This window comes from Tenrec ecaudatus, chromosome 13, assembly GCF_050624435.1.
Source record: "Tenrec ecaudatus isolate mTenEca1 chromosome 13, mTenEca1.hap1, whole genome shotgun sequence".
In the NCBI taxonomy this organism is placed as follows: Eukaryota; Metazoa; Chordata; class Mammalia; order Afrosoricida; family Tenrecidae; genus Tenrec; species Tenrec ecaudatus.
The window spans coordinates 61062422-61085334 of record NC_134542.1 but is presented as its reverse complement, the minus strand read 5'-3'; the positions used below and the strand labels follow the sequence as shown (position 1 = coordinate 61085334).

The 22913-nt window shown below is 38.7% G+C and overlaps 1 protein-coding gene across 2 annotated transcripts in view; it reads left to right on the top strand.

Annotated features, from left to right (window-relative positions):
• Positions 1-22913, top strand: part of AGPS (alkylglycerone phosphate synthase) — a 129165-nt gene that overhangs the window by 9543 nt on the left and 96709 nt on the right. Inside the window, exons 1-5 of one of the 2 annotated variants that reach the window (XM_075528827.1) lie at positions 3245-3378; positions 14511-14600; positions 20534-20624; positions 22402-22522; positions 22621-22695. In XM_075528827.1, the coding sequence (XP_075384942.1) occupies positions 3260-3378; positions 14511-14600; positions 20534-20624; positions 22402-22522; positions 22621-22695 (496 nt within the window). In that variant the 5' untranslated portion in view covers positions 3245-3259. Of the gene's footprint in view, positions 1-3244; positions 3379-14510; positions 14601-20533; positions 20625-22401; positions 22523-22620; positions 22696-22913 lie in introns of those variants that run through there. The other variant, XM_075528826.1, reaches the window with a different exon arrangement.

Genomic DNA, 22913 nt, shown 5'->3' with positions numbered 1-22913 from the left:
GTTGTGAGTCAAATTGACTCAGTGAAGTTTTTTTTTTTTTAAGTTTTTAAATGGTGTTTTCATTTTTTTATTTTACCAAATGCCAATTCTCTTTCTTTAAAATCTCCCATGTCCATTTCATTCATTAAGAGAGTATTAATTGATCACTGATATTCTAAGTCAAGATCACCAATGGCATAGTGCTTGTGCTGGGTTGCTAACCACAAGGTGAGCAGTTTGAAACCACCAGACCTACGCTGATGAAAGATGGGACTTTCTACTCCTGTGAACAATAACAGTCTCAGAAACCCATAGGGCAGTCTCTCCTGTCCTAGGGTCACCAAGAGTTGGCATAGATTTAGCGATAGTGAAGTTTGGTTGGTTTTTGATATACTCTAGGTGTTTGGTCTATATCATGAACGAAGTGGAAAAAGATCTCTGCTCTCACAGAGCCTACATTTAAATGAGGAAGGGCTTATACACGCCACAGTTGCTACCTCCTACACCTTTTCATTTCTGAAACACCTTTGATGATTGACACCGGGCTTTGGAGTCTACTCTTTGGGGGGGCTTTGGAGTCTACTCTTTGGAGGAGCTTTTCTTTTTGAAACATGAGGACTCATTGGTCCATTCTCTATTACTTGTTTCTCATGTATCAGGATATGCACAGTAATTCTAAAATCATAATGTATGTGTCATGGTAAGTGACAGATCTGATCAGATGGAATATCTAGACTTGAAGCCATGTAATATCTAGGCTTGAAGTTTCACGTGTTTGAAGCTTCATCTACTTAGGTTTCTTGGCGAGTTATTCAGTGTAGCCAAGAAACACTGAGGAGGATTACACCTCTTCATGATGTGAATATGATATGCAAATTATATGTCAATAAAACTCATGGGGAAACAAGTCTCATGTACGAGAAGTACATTAACTCTCATCACGATTGGGAGAATTTTTAAGTTAATGTGTCTGATTTTCTCATGACCATTGTTCCCATTTTCAATTATTGGATATTTCTATCTGAACAAGATTCCTTGCTGGTTTCTCCAACCTCACATGCATATATTAGTAGTCCCATGTTTCCATTCATTTCCGTCATTATGTAGTCATGCAGGCACAGCACCTCATTGATGAGACCTTGATGAGGCATGTTCCTAACCCCTTGCCTAGGTACTTGGTAAAGCATACATGCTTTTACTTTTGAGTCCAAGATACTTTGGTTTTTCTTCATTGTCGTGCCCTAGAGAAAAATTTAATTACCTCACAACTTTTTGTATTGCCACACCAACTTTTGTTCAGGGATTGTGTGGGTATTTGTTCTCAGCGTGGTGCTTACATTTTAACATTGCAAAAGTGATTGGCACTCCAGTGGTGATAGGTAGATATGTTGAAGATAAGATTGTGTAAACACTATAATCAATGTATACAGAAGAAGGAGTTAGAAATTCTTAAGGAAGATGCAATGGCTTTAGAGAAATGACTGGAACTGGTTCTTAACAGATAATTAGGAGTTCACTAGGGAGGAAGGGCATTTCATACAGGGAATATACAACAAATACAAAACCAGGATGACATAAAAGACATGGTGTGTAGAAGGAATTGTGACAGCTTTTAGTGTGGCTGAAGGAATAGCGTTTAAAAAATGTTAAAAAATAGGTTGGAACCAGATTACCAAGGACATTATCCCAAACCAAACTCCCTGCCATTGAGTCAATTCCTGACTTATGGGTAAAATCTGTCCCTGTGGGTTTCCCATACTATAACTGGGTGAGTGGAAAATCTCACCTTTCTCCTGGGTAGCAGCTGGTGGTTTCCAACTGCTGACCTCGAGGTTAGCAGCCCAACACGTTAACATTATATACTGTGTTAAAGCATTGGATTACACCCATATTGGAGAGCCAGTAAAAATTTTAAGCAAATAGTGTTAAATTCCTACTTTTGGTGGCTTTAAAACTTTGCTGGCATTGAGAATTGATTGTTTCTGTCTTATTGCTATCTATTTATTATGGAAATAATAAAGCTTAATAATGTCTTTAATTTGCCCTCAGGGCTTTCTGCTGTTCACCATGATTTTCTTATATATATGTACTATGCTTCAGCTAGGTTGAATGACTTACTAGCTTGGGAAAGTCGTGGTACTTTTCTGCCTCTGCTTGTCTATTGGATTTCAGTCCCGTTGGGCAAAAATTGGGGATTTGAATGTTACCACAGTGAAGCTTTGTCCTCCATGGCAAGGGAGGTGGATGGGGAAATAGGGAACTAACAATGAGTTTGAGAAAGAAGAAAATGTCCTCATATAGATAGTGGTGATTATTGAACAACCTTTCTTTATGTTACTGAGGAAAAAAAAGAAGCTTCGTCCTCTCAGCTAGACATGAGCAGTACATTCTCTGGGCTCTCATAGTATTTTGTATTCCTTGTGTGGCAGTCAATACATTGAAATCATGGCTTGGTTGTTAAAGAGTGTTAGAGTATGTATGACAATCATGTTTAAAACCCTGGGTGTATCATGTAATGTTTGGGTGACACTGGCAAGGAACTAAATCTTTTTGAACCTGTTTTCTCATTTTTTAAATAGGAATGATAACACCTATGTCCAAGGATTGATAAGAGCAGCAAATGAGAGAATGATTGTAAAGCCGTTAGCTTTATAATATTGTACAATATTTTGACTATTGCAGTAAATGGGAGAAAAAGAGTAGTAAAAATCCAGTGTGCAAATAGTTTCTGTAGGTAAAAACCCAACCAGAGGCATGAAGTCCTCACTGAAAACAGCGACATGTTATTAGCAAACCAGAACTGTATAGTAGACTGATTATCATTGTCATGCACATGTTGCTCATTGTCATGTTATTTCTTATTTGAAGTTCTCATCTGAGGTTCTTAAATGCCATGGCCCACTCCTAAGTCCACTTGTTAGTGACTGGGTACCTACACATACTGGGATTTGAGTAGATCTGTTGTGCTACAGACTAATTCTGTGATAAGCCATTGTTTTAATTTCTTGTGCTCTGTCAAACAAAGTGGGAGTAGACACTTGCAGTTTGGGAGCCTCACAGCAGTCTGTCCTGTCCTATAGGGAGACAATTTAAAGTGTGAATCAGGAAAAGTCCTACATTAGATGAAATCCTCAAAGTCTGGATCAGACAGTGTTAACTATGTACACCTTTCATGCCTTCTTCAGGGATACCAGTGGCTACCTCATTGATTCCAACTCCTGGCAACGCTGTGTCACAGTAGAACTGCTGCTCTCCCGGGTTCTCACTGGCTGATTGGGGGATGCAGTGTAGAAGGCCTTTCTTCAGGGCTCTTCTGTGTGGGTGCATTCGAACCATCAGTCTCTGGATTGGCAGCCAAGCATGTGAAAGTTTCCATCACCCACAAACTCCCACTCCAGGGTAGGTGGTTATAAAATTTGACTGTAGGTCTATGCTACCTTCCCTTCAGGTAACCAGCCTCCACCTGTGTTACACTCCCATCTCCTACATGGTGCGTGCCCTACTTTGCCCTCTTGTTGAAGTTGCTTTGCTCTGAAACTGCTTAGGTTCGTTCATTCTCTGCTATGAGTCATGAGTTTACAGATTTTTCTTTCCCTCGACTCTCCTGGCATCTCGTAGTTTATGAATTGGGCTGCTAACTGTATGGTTGGTGGTTCAAATCTACACCCACTCCAAGGGAGGAGGATTAAGCATTCTACTCCTGTACAGATTTATAGCCTTGGAAACCAACAGGGGTGGTTTTGCTTTGTTCTGTCTAATTCAGTTTAACAGTTACTGTCTCGGAAACTCACATGGGCAATTCCACCCTGTCAGTGTTCCCAGGAGTCAGAATTGACATGAGGGTAGTGAGGTTTTGGTTTCAGAAGGAGTTTGGGAACCTTTGTTTGCTCTGTTTAGTTTCTTTCCTCTTCCCTAGTCCTTATAAAATTTATTTTTTCCTTGTGGATTTTCCAGGGCAAAAATAATAATCCCAACAACCTATCACAGTAAAAGAAGCTTCTTCTGAAACTCAACATTATAATGTTCATAAATAGCAAATACATCAAATAAGTATGACTTTCAGCCTTGACCTTTCAAGATCTTGCCAAGTTGGTCTGCACTTGTGTGACAGCTATGAGAGGGGATTCGGAGACTAGACTTCTGTGGGAAAGGACATAGGTTAGAAACTTACATATGTTGAACATGTGTTGAGAGCATTCATATTTCTTTGTTTTGGTCAGTTTAATAAGTTACTGCAGAAATGTAAGGCTGTCCCAGAAATAGTCATTGTCACAATTTGATCAGCCTAATCAGCTTGTAATGTGATTCCTCATTTAATCACCAGCAAGAAGGGAGGGCATAGGGAAAGTGAGTAGAGAAAGTCTGTTTGTAGAGGCTCCCTATACAGTTGGAGAAAGTCTGGAGTTGGTTGCCAAAATTGTCACATAGATTTAAATTATAAGTGGAAAGTAGACATAATACTTCATGGTGGAAAAGCACAATCCAAGCGGCCAAGGGAAGTTTACAGCTTTGCTCTTTCTCTTGGTAACACAGTCAATTCCCTGATATCTGTTTGGGGTGTTTTCACCATTACATAGACCAGCAAATAGGATAAAGGACTGCATAGTGGTCTCCTGTTAAGTCGTCAAAATGGCAAATGCCAAACTTGTATGTACATGTACACCTATCCTCGAATATAAGCCGACCCGAGTATAAGCCGAGGTACCTAATTATTACCCGGGAAAGCAGAAAAACTGATTGACTCGAGTATAAGCCTAGGGTAGAAAATGCAGAAGCTATTGGTGAGTTTCAATAATCAAAACAAATGAAAATAAAATTACAAAAAATTGAGACATCAGGAGGGTAATGTATTTAAATATTTATTTTAAATAAAATACAAATAAAAGGACAAGTCATTTAACATTAGTAAACCAGCATAGTAAGTGGAAAATAGGTTCAACCAAAGCAATAAGGTATCAACAATGATACCTTAAGAGTACTATTCCCTGAGCTCAATCAGCAACTAAGCTAAAATGTAGAGTTAAAGTCCTTCAAAACTGGATTCCTCATCATCATCCGTATCCCAATGCAGAGCTTTAGCTGGTGTGAGGTCATCATAGCCGCTGTCCTCACTGAGATCGCCGTCATCACCATCACTGCTGTCATTTTCATACAAAGCGCAGTCTTCACTGCCATCCATAGCATTACTAATACTACATTTCTGGAAGGCACGTTATACCGTGTCTTCTGGAATGTCTTCCCATGCATCTCAAACCCACTTTGCTATTAACTCTATGTCAGGCTTCATGAGATTTCCTCCTTTTGTTAGTCGTTCTTGACTAGATGACATCCATTCATGCCACATCCTTCGCACATGACCTTTAAAAGGCTTATTCAAATATACATCCAGAGGTTTCAGTATAGATGTAAGCCCACCTGGAATAACGGCTAAAGTAACTATACTAGATTTTGCCAGTTTTTTTTAATGTCATCTGATAGGTGGGCTCTGAACATTTCCCAAACAAGTAACGATGGCTTTCTTTTAAAAATAAAGACAGGACACAGCTTAATTCCATTAACCAAACATGATAGAACAACTGTAAAGTAGTTTTTTGGTTTTTTTTTCATTTCCTATGGTTTTGAGAAAAAATGTTTTTTTCTCCTAAACTTGCCACAGTTCTGTTGCTTGGAAGATCAAAAGTTATGGCAGTTTCATCCATATTCCCAATATCTGCCAGGTCATAATTATAAATCCTTCTTTGTTTTATAATAAATGACTGGAATGACATACGGTAATTTTTTCTTCAAGGTCTTGTGGCACTTTCTGGGAAATCTTCGTTCTTTGTCTCAAACAGTAGGCCAGATCTATTCATGAAGCAGGTACACCATACTGCTGATGCAGCAAATTTTTCAATGCCTGGTGCTTTATATTTGTCATCCTTAGCCATTTGTAGAGCACGTATGTGGAGTCCCATGCGTGTTACGCAGTAACCATATTGATGACACTCCATAACCCGTTTATGCAATTTACTCGCTAGAGCACCATAAAAAGACGTTAAACCACGACGAGCTTTTTTAGCTTTTGGAATCTGTTCCAAGTCAGCCTTCAATTTTCCGCCACTCCCTCACTTGCTTTTCGTCAGAATTCCCTACTTGCAATACTGTTATTGCTCTCTTCTGCTCTTGACACAATCTTCATTTTGAAACCAGCCTCATACCGGCGTTTTTGTTTTGGCTCAAGAGTATCCATTTCTAATAGGATAAAAAAACAAGACTTTGAAAAAGAACTTTCATGGTAATCCCACTCCCCCACCTCCCTGACATGTTAGCTGGGACGGGGGGGGGGGGGGGGGGGGGGGGCGCGGAGTCCGTGCGGGAGGAGGATGCAGGATGTGAATTAATACAGAGACCACAGGGGAGAGACGTTGCGCAGCCACAGACACATCCTTATCAGTTCAGCTGCCTGCGTAAGTGAATCACTACGGGTGCTTCTGCGAATTGGAGCCGTCCACATCATAGGATGGCTCTGATTGGTTAGATGTGAGTAAGCAAACATTCAAAACCCTGCAGTGTCAGCGGGGCTTTGAATGAACAGTGGAGGAATGGCAATCACCTGTGAGATAACGGGCGCTCGTCCTGTTACGTCAGGGGGCCCCAGTGAGATGTTACACCTTGTTGGGGTACCACTGACCCGTGTATATACGGTAATTGTTTTTAAGTAGGAGCTATGATGCAGCGCAAGCCCAAACCCAATTTGCCCCCTTTTGATTTGTTATTACTTGGGTATTAATACATACGTCATATCATTCCTTAGTTCAATCGCATCAGACAAATTGTACGATGGCTTTTATAATCTGTTTCCCAACATTCTTTTCCTTCCTGGTCTCGATATCGCCTCCCTTTTACCTCCTGAATCCCCCACATACCTTTATTCTGTTTACTGTCGGTATAGGCTCACCAATACTGGGTTTCATTTACTGAAAAACAAAAATAGGACGGCCCCAATGACAGCACCTCTGAGATACACTGTACTATGAACAGCAATAAACAAAATGAAACAAAATGTATATCACCCATTTGCCAGAATGATACATAGCTTAATACTGCTTATAGGGCAGCGGTTCTCAACCTGTGGGTTGCGACCCCTTTGGGGGTCGAATGACCCTTTCACAAAGGTTGTCTAAGGCAATCGGAAAACACATATTTCCGATGGTCTTAGGAACCAACACACCACTCTCTATCTGTCTCCAGGTGGGTCTGCCCACATGCAGATATACCCACATACGAGTACCCAGGGTGAAGACTGTTGCTCATGCTACACCATGCTTCAAGACAAAATTTCATTGATTTGTCATTAAAAATATTTTGTAACATAAAAGTACATATTGTTTTTGAGATTAATCACTATGCTTGAATTATGTTCAATTTGTAACAATGGAAATACATCCTGCATATCAGATATTTACATTTTGATTCATAACTAGCAAAATTACAGTTATGAAGTAGCAATGAAGGTTGAGAACCACGGATACAGGGTATTAGTGAAGCAGGATGTTGATTATCCCTTTACCAACAGTTCACCATCCTCAATACAGCTGTCTTCTGCTTCTTAGACACCGTGTATTTTCCAACTTGAGACCTCAGGTTTTAGTGTATCTGATGTAGGGTGCAGCTCATTCAGTGGAGCTGCCGCTTGGGCTCTCACTGGGGTAGCTTCTGGAGCAGGCCGTGCACCCCAAAGATCCAGGATTCAGTGACTTAGTGTTCCACGGAACCCTGGCTTTTGTATTTCTATTGGGAACTTCTATTTAATTCTTATTAAAATATGAAAATTCTAAAAATAGAATGTAAAAATATGAAACTTGAGATTTTCTTTAAAGAAGTCCGGAATATTATTTCGCCTATAGAAATTCTTGGTATATTTTCCCAGGAATATTTGCTCTCCTTGAACCTTTTAATTTTAATTATTTTATTGGGGGCTCATACAGCACTTATCACAATTCATCATTTGTGTGAAGCACATTTGTACATTTGTTACCTTCATCATTTTCTTTTTTTTAAAAAATATTTTATTAGGGGCTCATACAACTCTTATCACAATCCATACATATACATACATCAATTGTATAAAGCACATCTGTATATTCTTGGCCCTAATCATTTTCTTTTTTTTTTCTTTTCTTTTTTTACATTTTATTAGGGGCTCATATAACTCTTATCACAATCCACACATATACATACATCAATTATATAAAGCACATCCATACATTCTTTGCCCTAATCACTCTCAAAGCATTTGCTCTCCACTTAAGCCCTTTGCATCAGGTCCCCTTTTTTCCCCCCTCCCTCCTCGCTCCCCACTCCCTCATGAGCCCTTGATAATTCACAGATTGTTATTTTGTCATATCTTGCCCTATCCGGAGTCTCCCTTCCCCCCCTTCTCTGTCGTCCATTTCCCAGGGAGGAGGTCACATGTGGATCCTTGTAATCAGTTCCTCCTTTTCAACTCACTCACCCTCCACTCTCCCAGCATCACCCCTCACACCCCTGGTCCTGAAGGTATCGTCCACCCTGAATTCCCTGTGCCTCCAGCTCCCATATGCACCAGTGTACAACCTCTGCCCTATCCAGCCCTGCATGGTAGAATTCGGATCATGGTAGTTGGGGGGAGGAAGCATCCAGGATCTGGGGTAAAGCTGTGTTCTTCATCGGCACTACATTGCACCCTGACTGACCCATCTCCTCTCCTAAACCCCTCTATGAGGGGATCTCCAGTGGCCGACAAATGGGCTTTGGGTCTCCACTCTGCACTTCCCCCTTCATTCACTATGGTGTGTATACACACACACACACACACACACACACATATTCTTTTTCTTTTGCTTGATGCCTTATACCTGGTCCCTTTGGCACCTCGTGATCACACTGGCTGCTGTGCTTTTTCCATGTGGGCTTTATTGCTTCTGAGCTAGATGGCCATTTGTTCACCTTCAAGCCTTTAAGACCCCAGACACTATCTCTTTTCATAGCTGGGCACCATCAGCTTTCTTCGCCACATTTGCTTATGCACCCATTTGTCTTCGGCGATTGTATCATGGAGGTGTGCAGCCAATGATATGATTTTTTGTTCTTTGATGCCTCATAACTGATCCCTTCGGGACCACGCGATCACACAGGTTGGTGTGCTTCTTCCATGTGGGCTTTGTTGCTTCTGAGCTAGATGGCCGCTTGTTTATCTTCAAGCCTTTAAGACCCCAGTCACTATCTCTTTTGATAGCTGGGCACCATCAGCTTTCTTCACCACATTTACTTGTTCACCCACTTACCTTCATCATTTTTAAAACATTTTCTTTCTACTTGAGCCCTTGGTATCAGCTCATTTCACCTCTCTTTCTCCCCCACCCTCCCTCATGAACCTCCTGGTATCTTTTACTTTCTCAGCATATTTTTTATTTCACTCATGATTGACTTAGTCTTGAAGTAATTAAGATATAATCAAATAAATAAGGATTTTAATTACACAAAACATTCTTCAAAGATTAAAAAATATCTACGTTTTGCATATGTAATTGATTTGGAGTGACTGTTATGAGATGGGTTATCTAGAAATCCAACACTGGGCCTTCATACTTCTATTTATTTAAAGTTCTTAAATAATAGGATTTCCTTATTGTTTACATTGAACAACTCAACCCAAATCACTGCTATCAAGTCTATCCTGAGTCAGAGTAATCCTGTTACTTCAACTCAACTGCTATCCAGTCAATCTTGGTTTATAGCAACCTTATAAGAAGGACAAAGTAGAACTGCCCAGTTGGGTTTCAAAGTCGAGATCTTTATGAGAGCAGACAGACACCCTAAACTTTGTTCTTTTTTTTTCTTCTTTTTTTACATTTTATTAGGGACTCATACAACTCTTATCACAATCCATACATATACATACATCAATTGTATAAAGCACATCCATACATTCTTTGCCCCAATCATTCTCAAAGCATTTGCTCTCCACTTAAGCCCCTTGCATCAGGTCCTCTTTTTTTTTCCCCTCCCCTTTCCCCTCTCCCTCATGTGCCCTTGGTAATTTATACATCGTTATTTTGTCCTATCTTGCCCTATCCGGAGTCTCCCTTCCCCCCTTCTCTGCTGTCCCTCTCCCAGGGAAGAGGTCACATGTGGATCCTTGTAATCAGTTCCCCCTTTCCAACCCACTCACCCTCCACTCTCCCAGCATCTCAACTTTGTTCTTATGAGTGCCTGATGTGTGGAGCTGTTGACCTTGTGGCTTGCAGCCCATTAAGTAATTTACTGTACTATCAGTGCTAAAATGGGAATGGTAGGTGTAATAAGCAGCAATGGAGGTGGACATACTGACCTCTGGTTTCCCTATTGCCACAAGGCAGGAGTCAGACATGCCTCTTTTGTCTATCCTTCTTTACCTATCCTGATACCAACTATTCCTCCCACACCACTGGGTTTTAGCTGACTGTGCTTGTTAATTCGTTGCCATGGCCACACAAAACTCACAGACACTACTCAAAATTATAAGGGTATTTACTTGGAAACTTGTATCAGCAAACAGTAAGGATATAGTAATTGGTCTCAACCAGCTTATTCTGTCGGCCACATGCTCACTTGACCTTTGCCTCCATGACTCATACCATGGGCTCAGACAACAGTTGTGAACATGGCCCAGACTGGGCAGTGTTTAATTCTATCTTACGTAGGATTGATATGAATTGGTGCTGACTTGAGGACCCATACTAGCACTTTTTTGTCTTTTTCTTATAAAATATGAAAAATATGGTTAAGAATTGTAGTGATGATAGAAATGATGTATTTATACAGGATGTTTAGGATTTAGCACTATTTGAAGAACAATACTAATGGACAGAGAGACTTAAAAGTGAACATCTTACTCTTTAAGATAAACGTATTGGGTGATGAAAAAGTTTTGGAAAATATAAATATAACCAATTCTATATCTCTTGGCACAAGTTTTTTTAAGTATAAAAGAATTTGAATTCGGAAATAAAAATGCTAACAGTATTTTTAAAAGAATAAGGAATGAATTCTTTATGATCTTTTTTATGACTAAATCTAATATTTCAATGATTCTACCATCCAGGGGGAATGCAAAGAAATGATTAGGTAGACACAGTATATCATAGGAGAATACTGCCACCTTGTGTATATGTGATGCTATTTTATAAGTCCCCATTTTCTTTTTGCTGCCAACTAATTACAAATATGCTTGATACAATTGATGTATGGAATTGGGGACTGTAAGAGCCACCAATAAAATGATTTTTTTTAAAGGTAAAACCCAGGCTGATTTGTTTTAATAGCAAAATCAGGTTGCTTTCTTTTTTGCCTTTTTAACAAAAAGACATTAAATTTGGAGTTTGAGGTGTCAGAGTCTTTGGTTAATTGACCTTTGGGGTAGTTGAAAATTGCATCCTTTTATTTTGGATCTGACAGGGAGTTGGTAGCATTTTGATCAGGCTTCTTCATTTCAGGCCTTGCGCCACTATGGGATCTTTATTCTGAATGGCAGAATGAATTTTCACTAACATAAGGGCAAGGAACTTACTGAAACAACCATATCTTTGGGTTGTAAAAAATATTTTTCAAGTTACATGCAAAAAATGACCATTATAATAGCATGTAAGGTTTATTTAAGAGAAATATTGACATATTGAAGTAGTTGTTTTAAATCCTTTTGGTTTATGCGAGAGCATGGCTTCTCAAAATCTCAAAACCTAGGAGGCCTGGTGGCATAATGGTTACACATTGGGCTGCTAGCCATACAGCCAGCTGTTCAAAACTACCAGACACTGAGGGAGTAAGCCAGGGCTTTCTGCTCTCTGTAAATATAGAGTTATAGTCTCAGAAAACTCACAGGGGCAGTTCTGTCTTGACAGAAGGGGTGGCTATAAGCCTGACTTGGTGGGCTTCAAATATGAGAGGCTTCACATGGTCTTGGACAATTTTTTTGATCTTTTTAAATTCCATGTTTTCATGAATTATTTGAAGCCACCTTTTATTCTGTCTTCAGAGCTGGCTAGGATTTGGCTTTCACATGCTCCCCACTAGCTTCGCCATGACAATGAGCACTTCTCTGAGCACTGCTCCTTGATTTGAAAGATTAGTAATTGTTCGGGGTGGTTTCTGAGAACCTTTTTAGTTTTAGGGTTTTGTGATTTTCAGAAGTTTTACTTAAATTTTAAAAATGTTAATGCTGTATGTCCTTCTGTGTGCTTATTATACTTTCCTAAATACTATTATTTAGTTTTAGATTTTAGTTTCCTGAATATTATTATCTAGTATTTAGTTCCTAAATACTATTTAGTATATTTGTACTTTCCTAAATACTATTATTTAGAAATTCAGTTGCACATATTGTATGTAAATTTTTAGTATGTGTTAGTAAATTGAAGAGGGGCATGGGTTTATAAAAGTTTAAAATCAGAAGCCTATTACCTATTTAATTTAACACATGAAATACTTGATGATGTCAGAAGATTGATATGGAGGTAACTTAGCTGCTAATTGTATCTAAGTTCTGTAACACTGTTTTGAGAGGGATTGCATGCATTCCAAATGCCTGTATTTCAACTTCTGGGAAGGCTAGGAAAGTGTATATAAATAGAGTAAGTCCCCTGACAGGAGGAATGAATTTGCTCATTGAGATAAAAAGACAGAAAATGTTAGCTTTACCATTTTTTAGGACATTATCTCAATTTGAAATGGTAAGGTCCAAGATTCTTCTGTATGTATCTCTTTCCAGAGGCCAGCAGCAGATCTTCTCTGCTCCCTTGATTCACCTCCTTGTCAAGTGCTGAGAGTGATGAGTGCATGTGACCACGTTTATCTTTTCCCTTGATACTATCTGGGAATAATTTTTCAGAATCCTCTGCCTTATTTTAAAGAAGTGAATCTCATTGTTGAGCTACATAAACATACCACATTTAGCTACTGTACTAAAATTATTTCTCAGTGTTTATTTTGGTGCCTTGGTGGCTCACTGTTTAGGCTCTCAGCTGCTAATAGAAAGGTCTGCAGTTCTAGCCAAGTAGTAGCTCTGTGAGACAAAGAAGCTGGCTACGCACTCCTTTGAAGTTGGTGACATCGAGCCCGTTCCGACGCACAGTGACCCTCTGACAGTGGAAACTGCCCGTACGGCTTCCTGGGCTTCAATCTTTGTAGGAGCAAATCTCCAAGTCCTTCTCCGGTGGCGTTGCTGGTGGGTTCTAAACGTTGACTTTTGTGATCAGCAGCCGAGGCCTTAAAATTTTCATCATAGTTGAATTTCCAGTAAGAAAATTCACCAACAATTCATTTCAGTAGTTCAGATCACATTAGGGTGCCATTCTTTTTTTAAAAATCATTTTATTTGGGGCTTATACAAGTCTTACTACAATCCATCCATCCATGTGTCAAGCACATTTGTACATTTGTTGGCATCATCATTCTCAACACATGTGCTTTGAGTAGGGTGCCATCTGCTTGAATAGAGTGCCATTCTAAGACACGTTCCAAACAGTGATACAATACTGCTTCCATGGGGTTGCTTACTGTATTCTTAAAATGTTTGTAAACTCAATACTCAGATTTTTAATCTACTGTATTCAAAGTGTATACTACTAGAGAATCCATCTTGTGAATTGGCCTTTTTCATCGGAGCAGAAAATTAGTAATTATAATTTATCTAGTATGTCTACAACTTTATCTTTCAAGTGAATCATTGGGTTTAATTGCGCACCTTTTTCAGGTCATCCTTATGGTGTAAACTCAGTGTTGTAGAAGATGAACTCAGTGTTGTAGAAGATGAACTCAGTGTAAACTCAGTGTTGTAGAAGATGAACTCAGTGTAAACTCAGTGTTGTAGAAGATGAACTCAGTGTAAACCCAGTGTTGTAGAAGATGAACTCAGTGTAAACCCAGTGTTGTAGAAGATGAACTCAGTGTTGTAGAAGATGAACTCAGTGTAAACTCAGTGTTGTAGAAGATGAACTCAGTGTAAACTCAGTGTTGTAGAAGATGAACTCAGTGTAAACCCAGTGTTGTAGAAGATGAACTCAGTGTAAACCCAGTGTTGTAGAAGATGAACTCAGTGTAAACCCAGTGTTGTAGAAGATGAACTCAGTGTAAACCCAGTGTTGTAGAAGATGAACTCAGTGTAAACCCAGTGTTGTAGAAGATGAACTCAGTGTAAACTCAGTGTTGTAGAAGATGAACTCAGTGTAAACCCAGTGTTGTAGAAGATGAAATGTATTTATACTCTAAGTTTCTTTCTTATCCCTTCTTTTTTCTTCTCAGTGCATTGTGTTTAGTGACTGTAGGCCCTTGTGAAACTGCTGCTTTTCTAAGAGTGATTCTGCATTCAGAAATTGTATTATAAAGGAATTTTGATATAGACTTCACTTTATTTAAGCTCACAATATTTTGTGGGCCACTTTAAAATTACTGTGTAAGTTAATTTTCAACTTTATTTTTTCAGTGTGGAGATATTTGGCATAGATCTCATTTTTATGCTTTTTTGTTCTCATTAGGCAAGAAGTTATGAAATGGAATGGATGGGGATATAATGATTCCAAGTTCATCTTCAATAAGAAGGGCAATGTTGAATTGACGGGGAAAAGGTAAACTTGATTAATTTATTCTTTTTTAATTTCTTTCAATAAAAATACTTTAAGCATACATGCAGATAAAATAATATACAGGTTATCAACATTTGTCATGTTTCATTTTTGTCTTTGCTGTTGTACTTCAGATTCTGGCATTGTCATGTCACCTTATTTATATATGTATCTTTTAAAATTAGTATTTTTTGGATTAGACCATAGCTATACTCCAGTAAATAGTAGTGATGTTATAATACAGTCAGAATTGATGGCAGTGGGTTGCAATAGTTTTAGAATACATAATTATTCTAATTTTATATTACCCAATTCACATTTCCTCAGTTGTCTCTAGAAGGATTTTTTATAGTTAATTAGTTTCAGTCAGGATCCAAACAAGGTCTGTATCCACCCTGCCACTCAATCCATGCTGTTTGCTTGTTAAAAGTTAAAAGTCACTTCCCTTTTGTGTTTGTTTAAAGATCATTTTACTGGGGGCTCTTTTAGCTCTTAAAAAAATCCATACATCAATTGTGTCAAGCATATTTGTACATATGTTGCCATCATTATTTCCTAAACATTTGCGTTCTATTTGAGCCCTGGGTATCAGCTCCTGTTTTCACCCTACTTACTCTCTTCCCACCCTCGTGACCCCTTGATAAATTATGAATTATTACTACTTTTATATCTTACACCGACCATTGTCTCCCTTCACCATATTCCCTCCTCTCCCCACCTTCCCCCTACTCTCCTGGTATCACTACTCCCATTTCTGTACCACCTGAGGGGTTTATCTGACCCGGATTCTGTGTGTCATGAGCTCCTATTTGTACCTGTGTATATGCTCCAGCCTAGTCCGCAGTGAAAGGCAGGACTGGGGTCATGATAGTGGGGGGTGAGGAAGTCTCAAGGAACCAGAGGAATATCGTGTGTTTCATCAGTGCTTTACTGTGCCCTGGTTGACTCATCCCTCCCTTGTGACCCTTCTGTGAGGGGATGTCCCATTGTCTGCAGATGGTTTTGGGTCTCTGCGCTGACCTTCCTCATTCTCAACAATATGTTTTTGGTGTGTTTTGGGTCTTCTGATGCCTGTAAAAGTAACTCCACTTTTAAATACAGGATTTTACTTTTAAGCAGCAGTTATCATGAAAGCAGAACAATTTCTGGTGTGTGTAAGAATATAAATGCTACCTTTATTATTAATTTTCTTTAATATACTAGAGAAGAAGTAATGGAGAAAGATTGTTTGATAGCTCTAACAATATTTCTGAAATGTTTTTTGATTAATGTATTGATAAGATTTCAAAAGGATATTTATAGTGTTACTATTCTTTCCAGGTACAGTTTTTTAAATATAATTTACATACAAATTTTTTTAAAGAATTCTTATTGATTTTAAGTAACATTCCCTGCTCTTGCCCAAACTGATGTTTTGGTTTGTCTGTTGAATTTAAACACAGCTTTTGAAAGGGCAGTGGGTGCAAATATGTTATACTTGAATGTTTGTTGACTTTAAAAAATAAATAAAAAATGGAAAGCGGGGAAAATGGGATACTTACTGAATTCCCTTTCTGAGGTTATTATAGTGGTATTTTCTTTACAGTGACTACGTTAAGGATGAGAGAAGTTAGATAGTGTAGCCCGGGTCACTTGCTCAGCAGGGTTGAAACCAAGTGTCCTGCACATCCTTCTTTTTCCTTCGGTTGTACTGTGTTGTGAGTTGCTTCTGGGGCTGACTCCTCGCCCCTGACCGTGCCCTCAGGGGTTTTCTGGACTTTCCACAGCAGCAACAGTAGAATTAGTCAAGATCTAAAAGCTTACTCTTTGGCAAAGCTCCTTTTAAAAGAGAAACAATAAAATTTTTGTTTGCAAACTGATAACAGAAAAATTAACCACTGGCTGGACAGTGTTCATTTACTCAGTGTATGTTTGAATAGTGTTAGAGGATAGCAAACACATTTTTGAAATTTCTGCACAGATTTTAAATTCTGGCAGTGTGGTGGACTGGACAAATACATACCCTTTGCACATAAGGAACACACAGAAAATGATGAATAAAGTACCACAATAAAGAAATATAAACAGAGCTGGAAAGAAACAGAGATCCTTAGATGGGGGTGCGAATTTATAAGATGTTCCCCTATTCTGACCCAAACAGTGCTGAAAAGGTTTTTAAACTGGTGATTGCCTATAGAGTATTTTGGGGAGGATAATTTTGGCAAGGAAAATCTTGCTGAAGATGATTCAAAAATAGTTGCAGCAGCCAGAACTTCAAGCCAGATTTAGAAGAGGACATGCAGCGAGGGATATCATTGCTGATGGATCATGATAGAAAATGGAGAAGACCAGAGATTGTTTTCTCGTGCTTTATTGGCTGCGGACCATAAAGAAAGATGATAACATTTTAAAGACTGAGAATTGCAGAGCATTTAGTTGTACTTATACAGAGCCTGTACACGGATCCAGAGTCGGAACAAGGGCCTCGTGCCTGGATTTACATCAGGAAGGTTCGCATCAGGGCTCTGCTCTTCTCTGTGCTCATTCAGTGTGTGTCTTGGGCAAATGATTCGAGAAGCTAGGCCAAGGAAGAGCGGGGCCAGTCAGCAGAATCATGATAACTGATAGAAAGATTGAAGTTGTCAGCTGTGCCAGTCTGGATGAAATGGCCCTTACTTCAGACACAGGTGGAACCTGAGGTCTCAAGTCGGAAAATACATGGTGGCTGAGGAAGCAGAAGACAGCTGTATCAAGAATGGTGAACTGTTGTAAAGGGATCATCAGAGTCCTGCTTCATCAGTACCCTATATGCTGTATTAAGATAGGTATCATTTTGGCAAATGGGTGATGGGCATTTTGTTTCATTTTGTTTATACTGGTTTCATAGTATGGTATGTATCAGAAGGGCTATGACATGGGGGTCAGATGTAGATCTCTGGGCAGTCAATTATGCCTAGAAATTTGGATATTTACCTGGCCAAATGATTAGAAAAGATCCAAATTGTGCTCATTCCAAAGAAAAGTAATTATTGAAAATTATTGAACAATATCATTAGCATCCCACACAAGTAAAATTTTGTTGATTATTGTGACAGTATATAGGCGATTACCTGAAATTCAAGCCAGTTTGATGAGAAGATTTGGAATGAGGGATGTCATTGCTCATGTCAGGTGGATCTTGGCTGAAAGCAGAGAATACCGGAGTGATGTTTTCCTGAGTTTTCTTGACTGTGCAAAGCATTTGTCTATATGGATCACAACAAACTATGAGTAACAGTAAGAAGAATGGGAGTTCTAGAAAGTTTTATTGTGCTCATGCAGAATCTACATAGACTGGGATATAATCAATCATTCAAATAGAATAAGGAAATTTTGTGTGATTTAAACTCAGGAAGACTGTTTAATAGGGAGGTAGCCTTTCACCATGCTTATTCAGTGTGTGCGGAACAAACAGTCCCAAGGTTGGACGGCATGAAGAATAGTATGGCGTCAGGGTCAGAGGAAGGCTCATCCCAACGTGTCCGCATTGGTGTGCTGAAAGTGAAGAAGGCTTGAAGACTTACTGACGGAGGTCAAAGATTATAACCTTCAGTATGGATTACCCGACAGTATGAAGCAAACAAAACCCTCACAACTGGATCAGCAGACAACACTGTGATAAGTGGAGAAAAGGTTTTATTTTGTCTTGGATTCTGTATTAGTCTAGGTACTTTAGAGAAACAAATCTACAGAAACTCATGTATGAGAGAGTTTTATATAAAGGTGAAGTGCGCATCAAGAAAACATCCCAACCCAGTGTTGCCCAACAACAAGTCCAACAGTAACCCATTAACCCAGATGTTCAATACCAATCCACAAAGTCTTCCTCCATCTCACAAAACAGATAAAATGGTGCCAACTGCAGGAGGAAAGCTGGGTCAGTGAATGTGTAAGCATCTCAGAGCTGGCAGGGGTCTCTACACGGCTGCTCCAGCAACCCAGGACTGCTCCTGCAACCCAGGGCTGCATTGGGATAGGTCCATGTGGCTTTTTCTTAGGGATCATCTTGTAGGAAGTCAGCCTTGCAAGCTGAAGCTGGGAACTGCTAAGGCAGGTGCACCCTGGTCCAACCATCACAAAGCAAGAGACGCAAGAACTAGAAAGGCGAGGCTCACCGAGCCATTTATCCCTCTGCCCTTCAATTAACCCCACTTGTGTTTATCAGCCAGGTTGGCACAATAAACTAACTCAGATTCCATTTTACTTGGACCCACAAGCTATGCCCACGGAAGCAGCAGTGCAGAAATGAAAGGATGTATTGCATTGGACAAATCTACTGCAAATACTCTCGTTAAAGTGTTTAAAAACAAAGATGTCACTTTGGGAACCAAGGTGTTCCAGATCCAAGCCCAGGTATTTTCAGTGCATGTCAAAGTTTGACAGGGAATAAGGAATACTGCATAAAAATATATGTGTTCAAATTATGTTGTGTACAGAGAATATTGTATATACCATGATCTGCCAGAACAATGAACAAATCTGTCTTGAAACGTTCAGGATGCTCCACAGAAATGAGGGTGGGGATATTTGCTCATTTACTTTGGACATATTACAAGGAGGAGACCTGATGTTGGAAAAGGACTTCATGATTGATGAAGTAGAGAACCAATGAGAAGAAGGAAGAGTGTCAGAGAGATAGATTAACACAGTGGCTGCCACATTGAACCCACACTTGGCAGCTCAGTGTTTTGATCTCTTCCACATAGGGTCCCTGTGTGTTGGGATCAACTCGGCAGCACCTAACAAGTGATGTTCTGGTTCTTTGCCAGGATGTTGGGTAATCCATCGTTGTTGGGGAATATGATGTAGAAAACAGTTTGGTGTTTGCTCAAAAAGATAGTTACCATATGACCCAGTGATCCCACTGCTAAAATTTACTAATGGCCATTGAATTGATTCCAACTCACAGTGACTCAGTAAAAGGTTTGGAGCAGATGGTCTCAGCTTTCTCCCTTGGAGCTGTTGGTAGTCTTTAACTGCCTACCTTGTGGTTAGCAGCCCAACAGTAACCCAGTCTCGCCACTTGGGCTCTTGTAGTGTTTTCAGGGGATTAAAGTGTCAAGAGCACTGCTGATTATGGTACTGTTCATAGTAGACAAAAGGTGGAAACATAATGGCCATCAGTAAGTCTTTAAGATGCTGTTTACATGGCAAGTTTACTTGATAAAAATCCATTTTCTGCATACTTTTTATTTGCCCATAGTTTTATGTGAATGCTGTGCTTTAATATTTTATAAATGAAACATTTACATACAAATAAAAATAAGAGCACTGTAGTATAGTCTTCTTACTTAGGTGTCCCATTTAAATTTTTGGAGGGGAAGAAGAGGTGATTTAAACTTTATGGTGAAAAGAATGATTGAGTGTGATTTTCTAAATACTACTCCTAGAGAATCATAGGAAATTGATCTTACTTGAAGTAGTAGCAAGGAGAGAATTGAACTGAAACCAAAACAGAATAGGGGAAAAATGCTGACTATGATTACCGTGATTTTTCTAAATCTCATTTCACAAAGAACAGCGATCTCATTTGGATTGATTGGCCAGGAACTACTTGACCTTTACTGGAAGAGGAATCTAAGCTTCAAATTTAAACAAAGTTAACTTTCTCTAAAACAGTGGCTCTCAACTTGTGGGTCGCAACTGCTTTGGGAGTCAAACGACATTTCACCGGGATTGCCCGATTCATAACAGTAACAAACGTACAGTGATGAAGTAGCAATGAAACGTACAGTGATGAAGTAGCAATGAAAATAATTTTGAAATATGGTTTGGGGGTCAGCACAACATGTCACCACAGCAATGACCATCATGTTATGGTTGGGGGTCCCCACCACATGAGGAACTGTAAGAAAGGGTCACGGCGTGAGGAAGGCTGAGAACCGCTGCTCTAACATTTTCCCTTCTTTGTACCTTAGGTACCCTGTTAGTGGCCTAACGTTACCAGCTTTTAAAGATTGGGTCCAAAATAACCTAGGAGTATCTGTGGAGCATAAAACTACCTCTAAAGTAAGCTTATAAGAATGATTAATAACATGGTTAACTCTCTTGTTTAAGACCCTCAACTGTATTTAGATAATTAGAGTTACTTCTATAATTTGTTGTAGTTGCTTTCATGGGTTTGACATGCTTTTTGGTTAAGAAATCTACTAGTAATATTGACATTGTAAGCTCGTTAGAGGCAATTTATTTAGAGTCTCAGACGTAGTTACTAACTCAGAATTCATCAGAGATTTATTTATCTGGTACATTCTTTATCCTTTTTGTGCCCCAGTATCCTAATTTGACAAGTGGGAGTAATAACTGCCTCTTCTTCCTCTCACAGGCCAATGTCGAAGTTCAAATTAGTCAACCGTGTGCAAGTACTTAGTTACAAAAGTGTAAATTGATGTAATCTATAGCTTATTTAATAAACTGACAGTAATGTAGAGTTAGTGTAGAATCACTAAAAGTGTAATGTTACGTTTAATATTCGGACACGTAGAATATGAGGAGACTTCAAAAAGTTCATGGAAAGGAAATAAGATAATGGAATTTTTCCATAAATTTTATGAGGCCCCCTTGTGTATGGAGAATTATTAAAAAGTAAACATTGATTAAGATATGAGTGATAATTTTAGTTTGCTTATATTTACAAATTGGGATTAGAAAAATTGCTGTGTATACATACCAAACTGATGTTTATCATGTCTTTATGTTATTATCGCCATAGCACATTTTCTAACATCTACTATGTAACATGGGATATAGGGTGGATTCTAGTGACTACTTAATAGGCTTATTTATAGATCCATAGCTTTTTTCCATAATAATTACATTAGCCTAGACAATTCCTGCCCCCTCATTTCAGACCCTTACTTTTTCTGAAAAAGATTGGAGGTTTTTTTTGGGTCTTTTCTTGTCTTTATTTCTCTCTCCTTTTAAAGGGACTTAGTACGAGACTAAGAAAATCTGAATAAATGCCATGTGTTTTTCTTTAAATGTTCTATAATTTTCCTTTTCCATATACCATGCATAGTTTTTTATTTTGTGTTTTTTGTTTTGTTTTTGCAGATTTGATTGCCTAGCCTTTATAGACATTATCCTATGTATGAGGCAGCATAGTAGATGTTTTTCACAAAAATGATTAATTTAAACTGCCTTTCTTATAGTAATCTTGTAAATTTGGTGGTGACCATCTCATGTAACAGAGAAGTTGGTTGCTTGTCGAGATAAAGTCTTAAAGTTGCTTATTAGTTTAAATTTAATTTAATTTAATTATGTTTTAAGATTCAAAATGGTCCTTTAAATAGATGTTTCATATTTTTGTGAAACTTTGATCATTTAAAGATAGAACTCAAAATGCTAAGTTTTATCTAGTGGTATAGGATGACAAATAAGATAAAAAAGAATAATTAATAGTATGGTTAATTTTCTTGTATAAGAAATAGTAATGCAAAAGTCGAGTGGCTTTCCCTCCCTCCCTCTGAAACGGACGGTTTGAGGTTTGGTTATGTCCCTTTGCTGGAAGGCAGTCAGGATGCAATGAAAGTCAGACCGTGGCGCGCAGAGAGAACGCGGAGCCTCGTGTGTTGGAGAGTGGGAGTAAGCAGTGTCTGTGGTTGGTAGCTGTCAGCACACAGTGGCTTCTGTAGACATTGCTTGGTCTTTTCCTTTCCTCTTCTGCCGTGCTTTGAATGCTGAAAATAAAGTGCCTTTTGTAGTCATTGTCCTTTCTGGGATAGTCCACTATTTTAGGCATTTTGTCTTCTAGAAATAAGTTAAAGAGACCAATTTTATTTCCTAGGCATCCCTAAACCTCAGTGACATACCTCCTTCTATTATAAATGAAGACTTTCTTCATGACCTCAAACAAACTAATATTTCATATTCACAAGACGCAGATGATCGAGTCTTTAGAGCTCATGGTAAAGTACTTTATACAAATACTATTAATTTTAAATTTAAAAAAATTCTATAATTTAAGATGTTTCTGCATTTTTTCTCTTTTAAACTATAAAACTAGGTCATTGTCTTCATGAGATGGTTATGCTCAGGGAAGGAATATTTGAGCGAATTCCTGATATAGTATTATGGCCAAGTAAGTTTTTTCTTTACCCTTTTATATCTAGTGTTGTTAATTCTTAACAACACTATAGATTTTACCTGTAAAAAATAAAGATAGCTATATTTTTAGATCTCTGATTATCTTTCTTTGTAGGCAGTAAGGTTTGGTTTTATTTTTTGATGAGTTAAATCTATTGTGAATGTAGATAATCGTGTTGGGATGTCAATAGAAATATGCCTTTTATGGTTAAT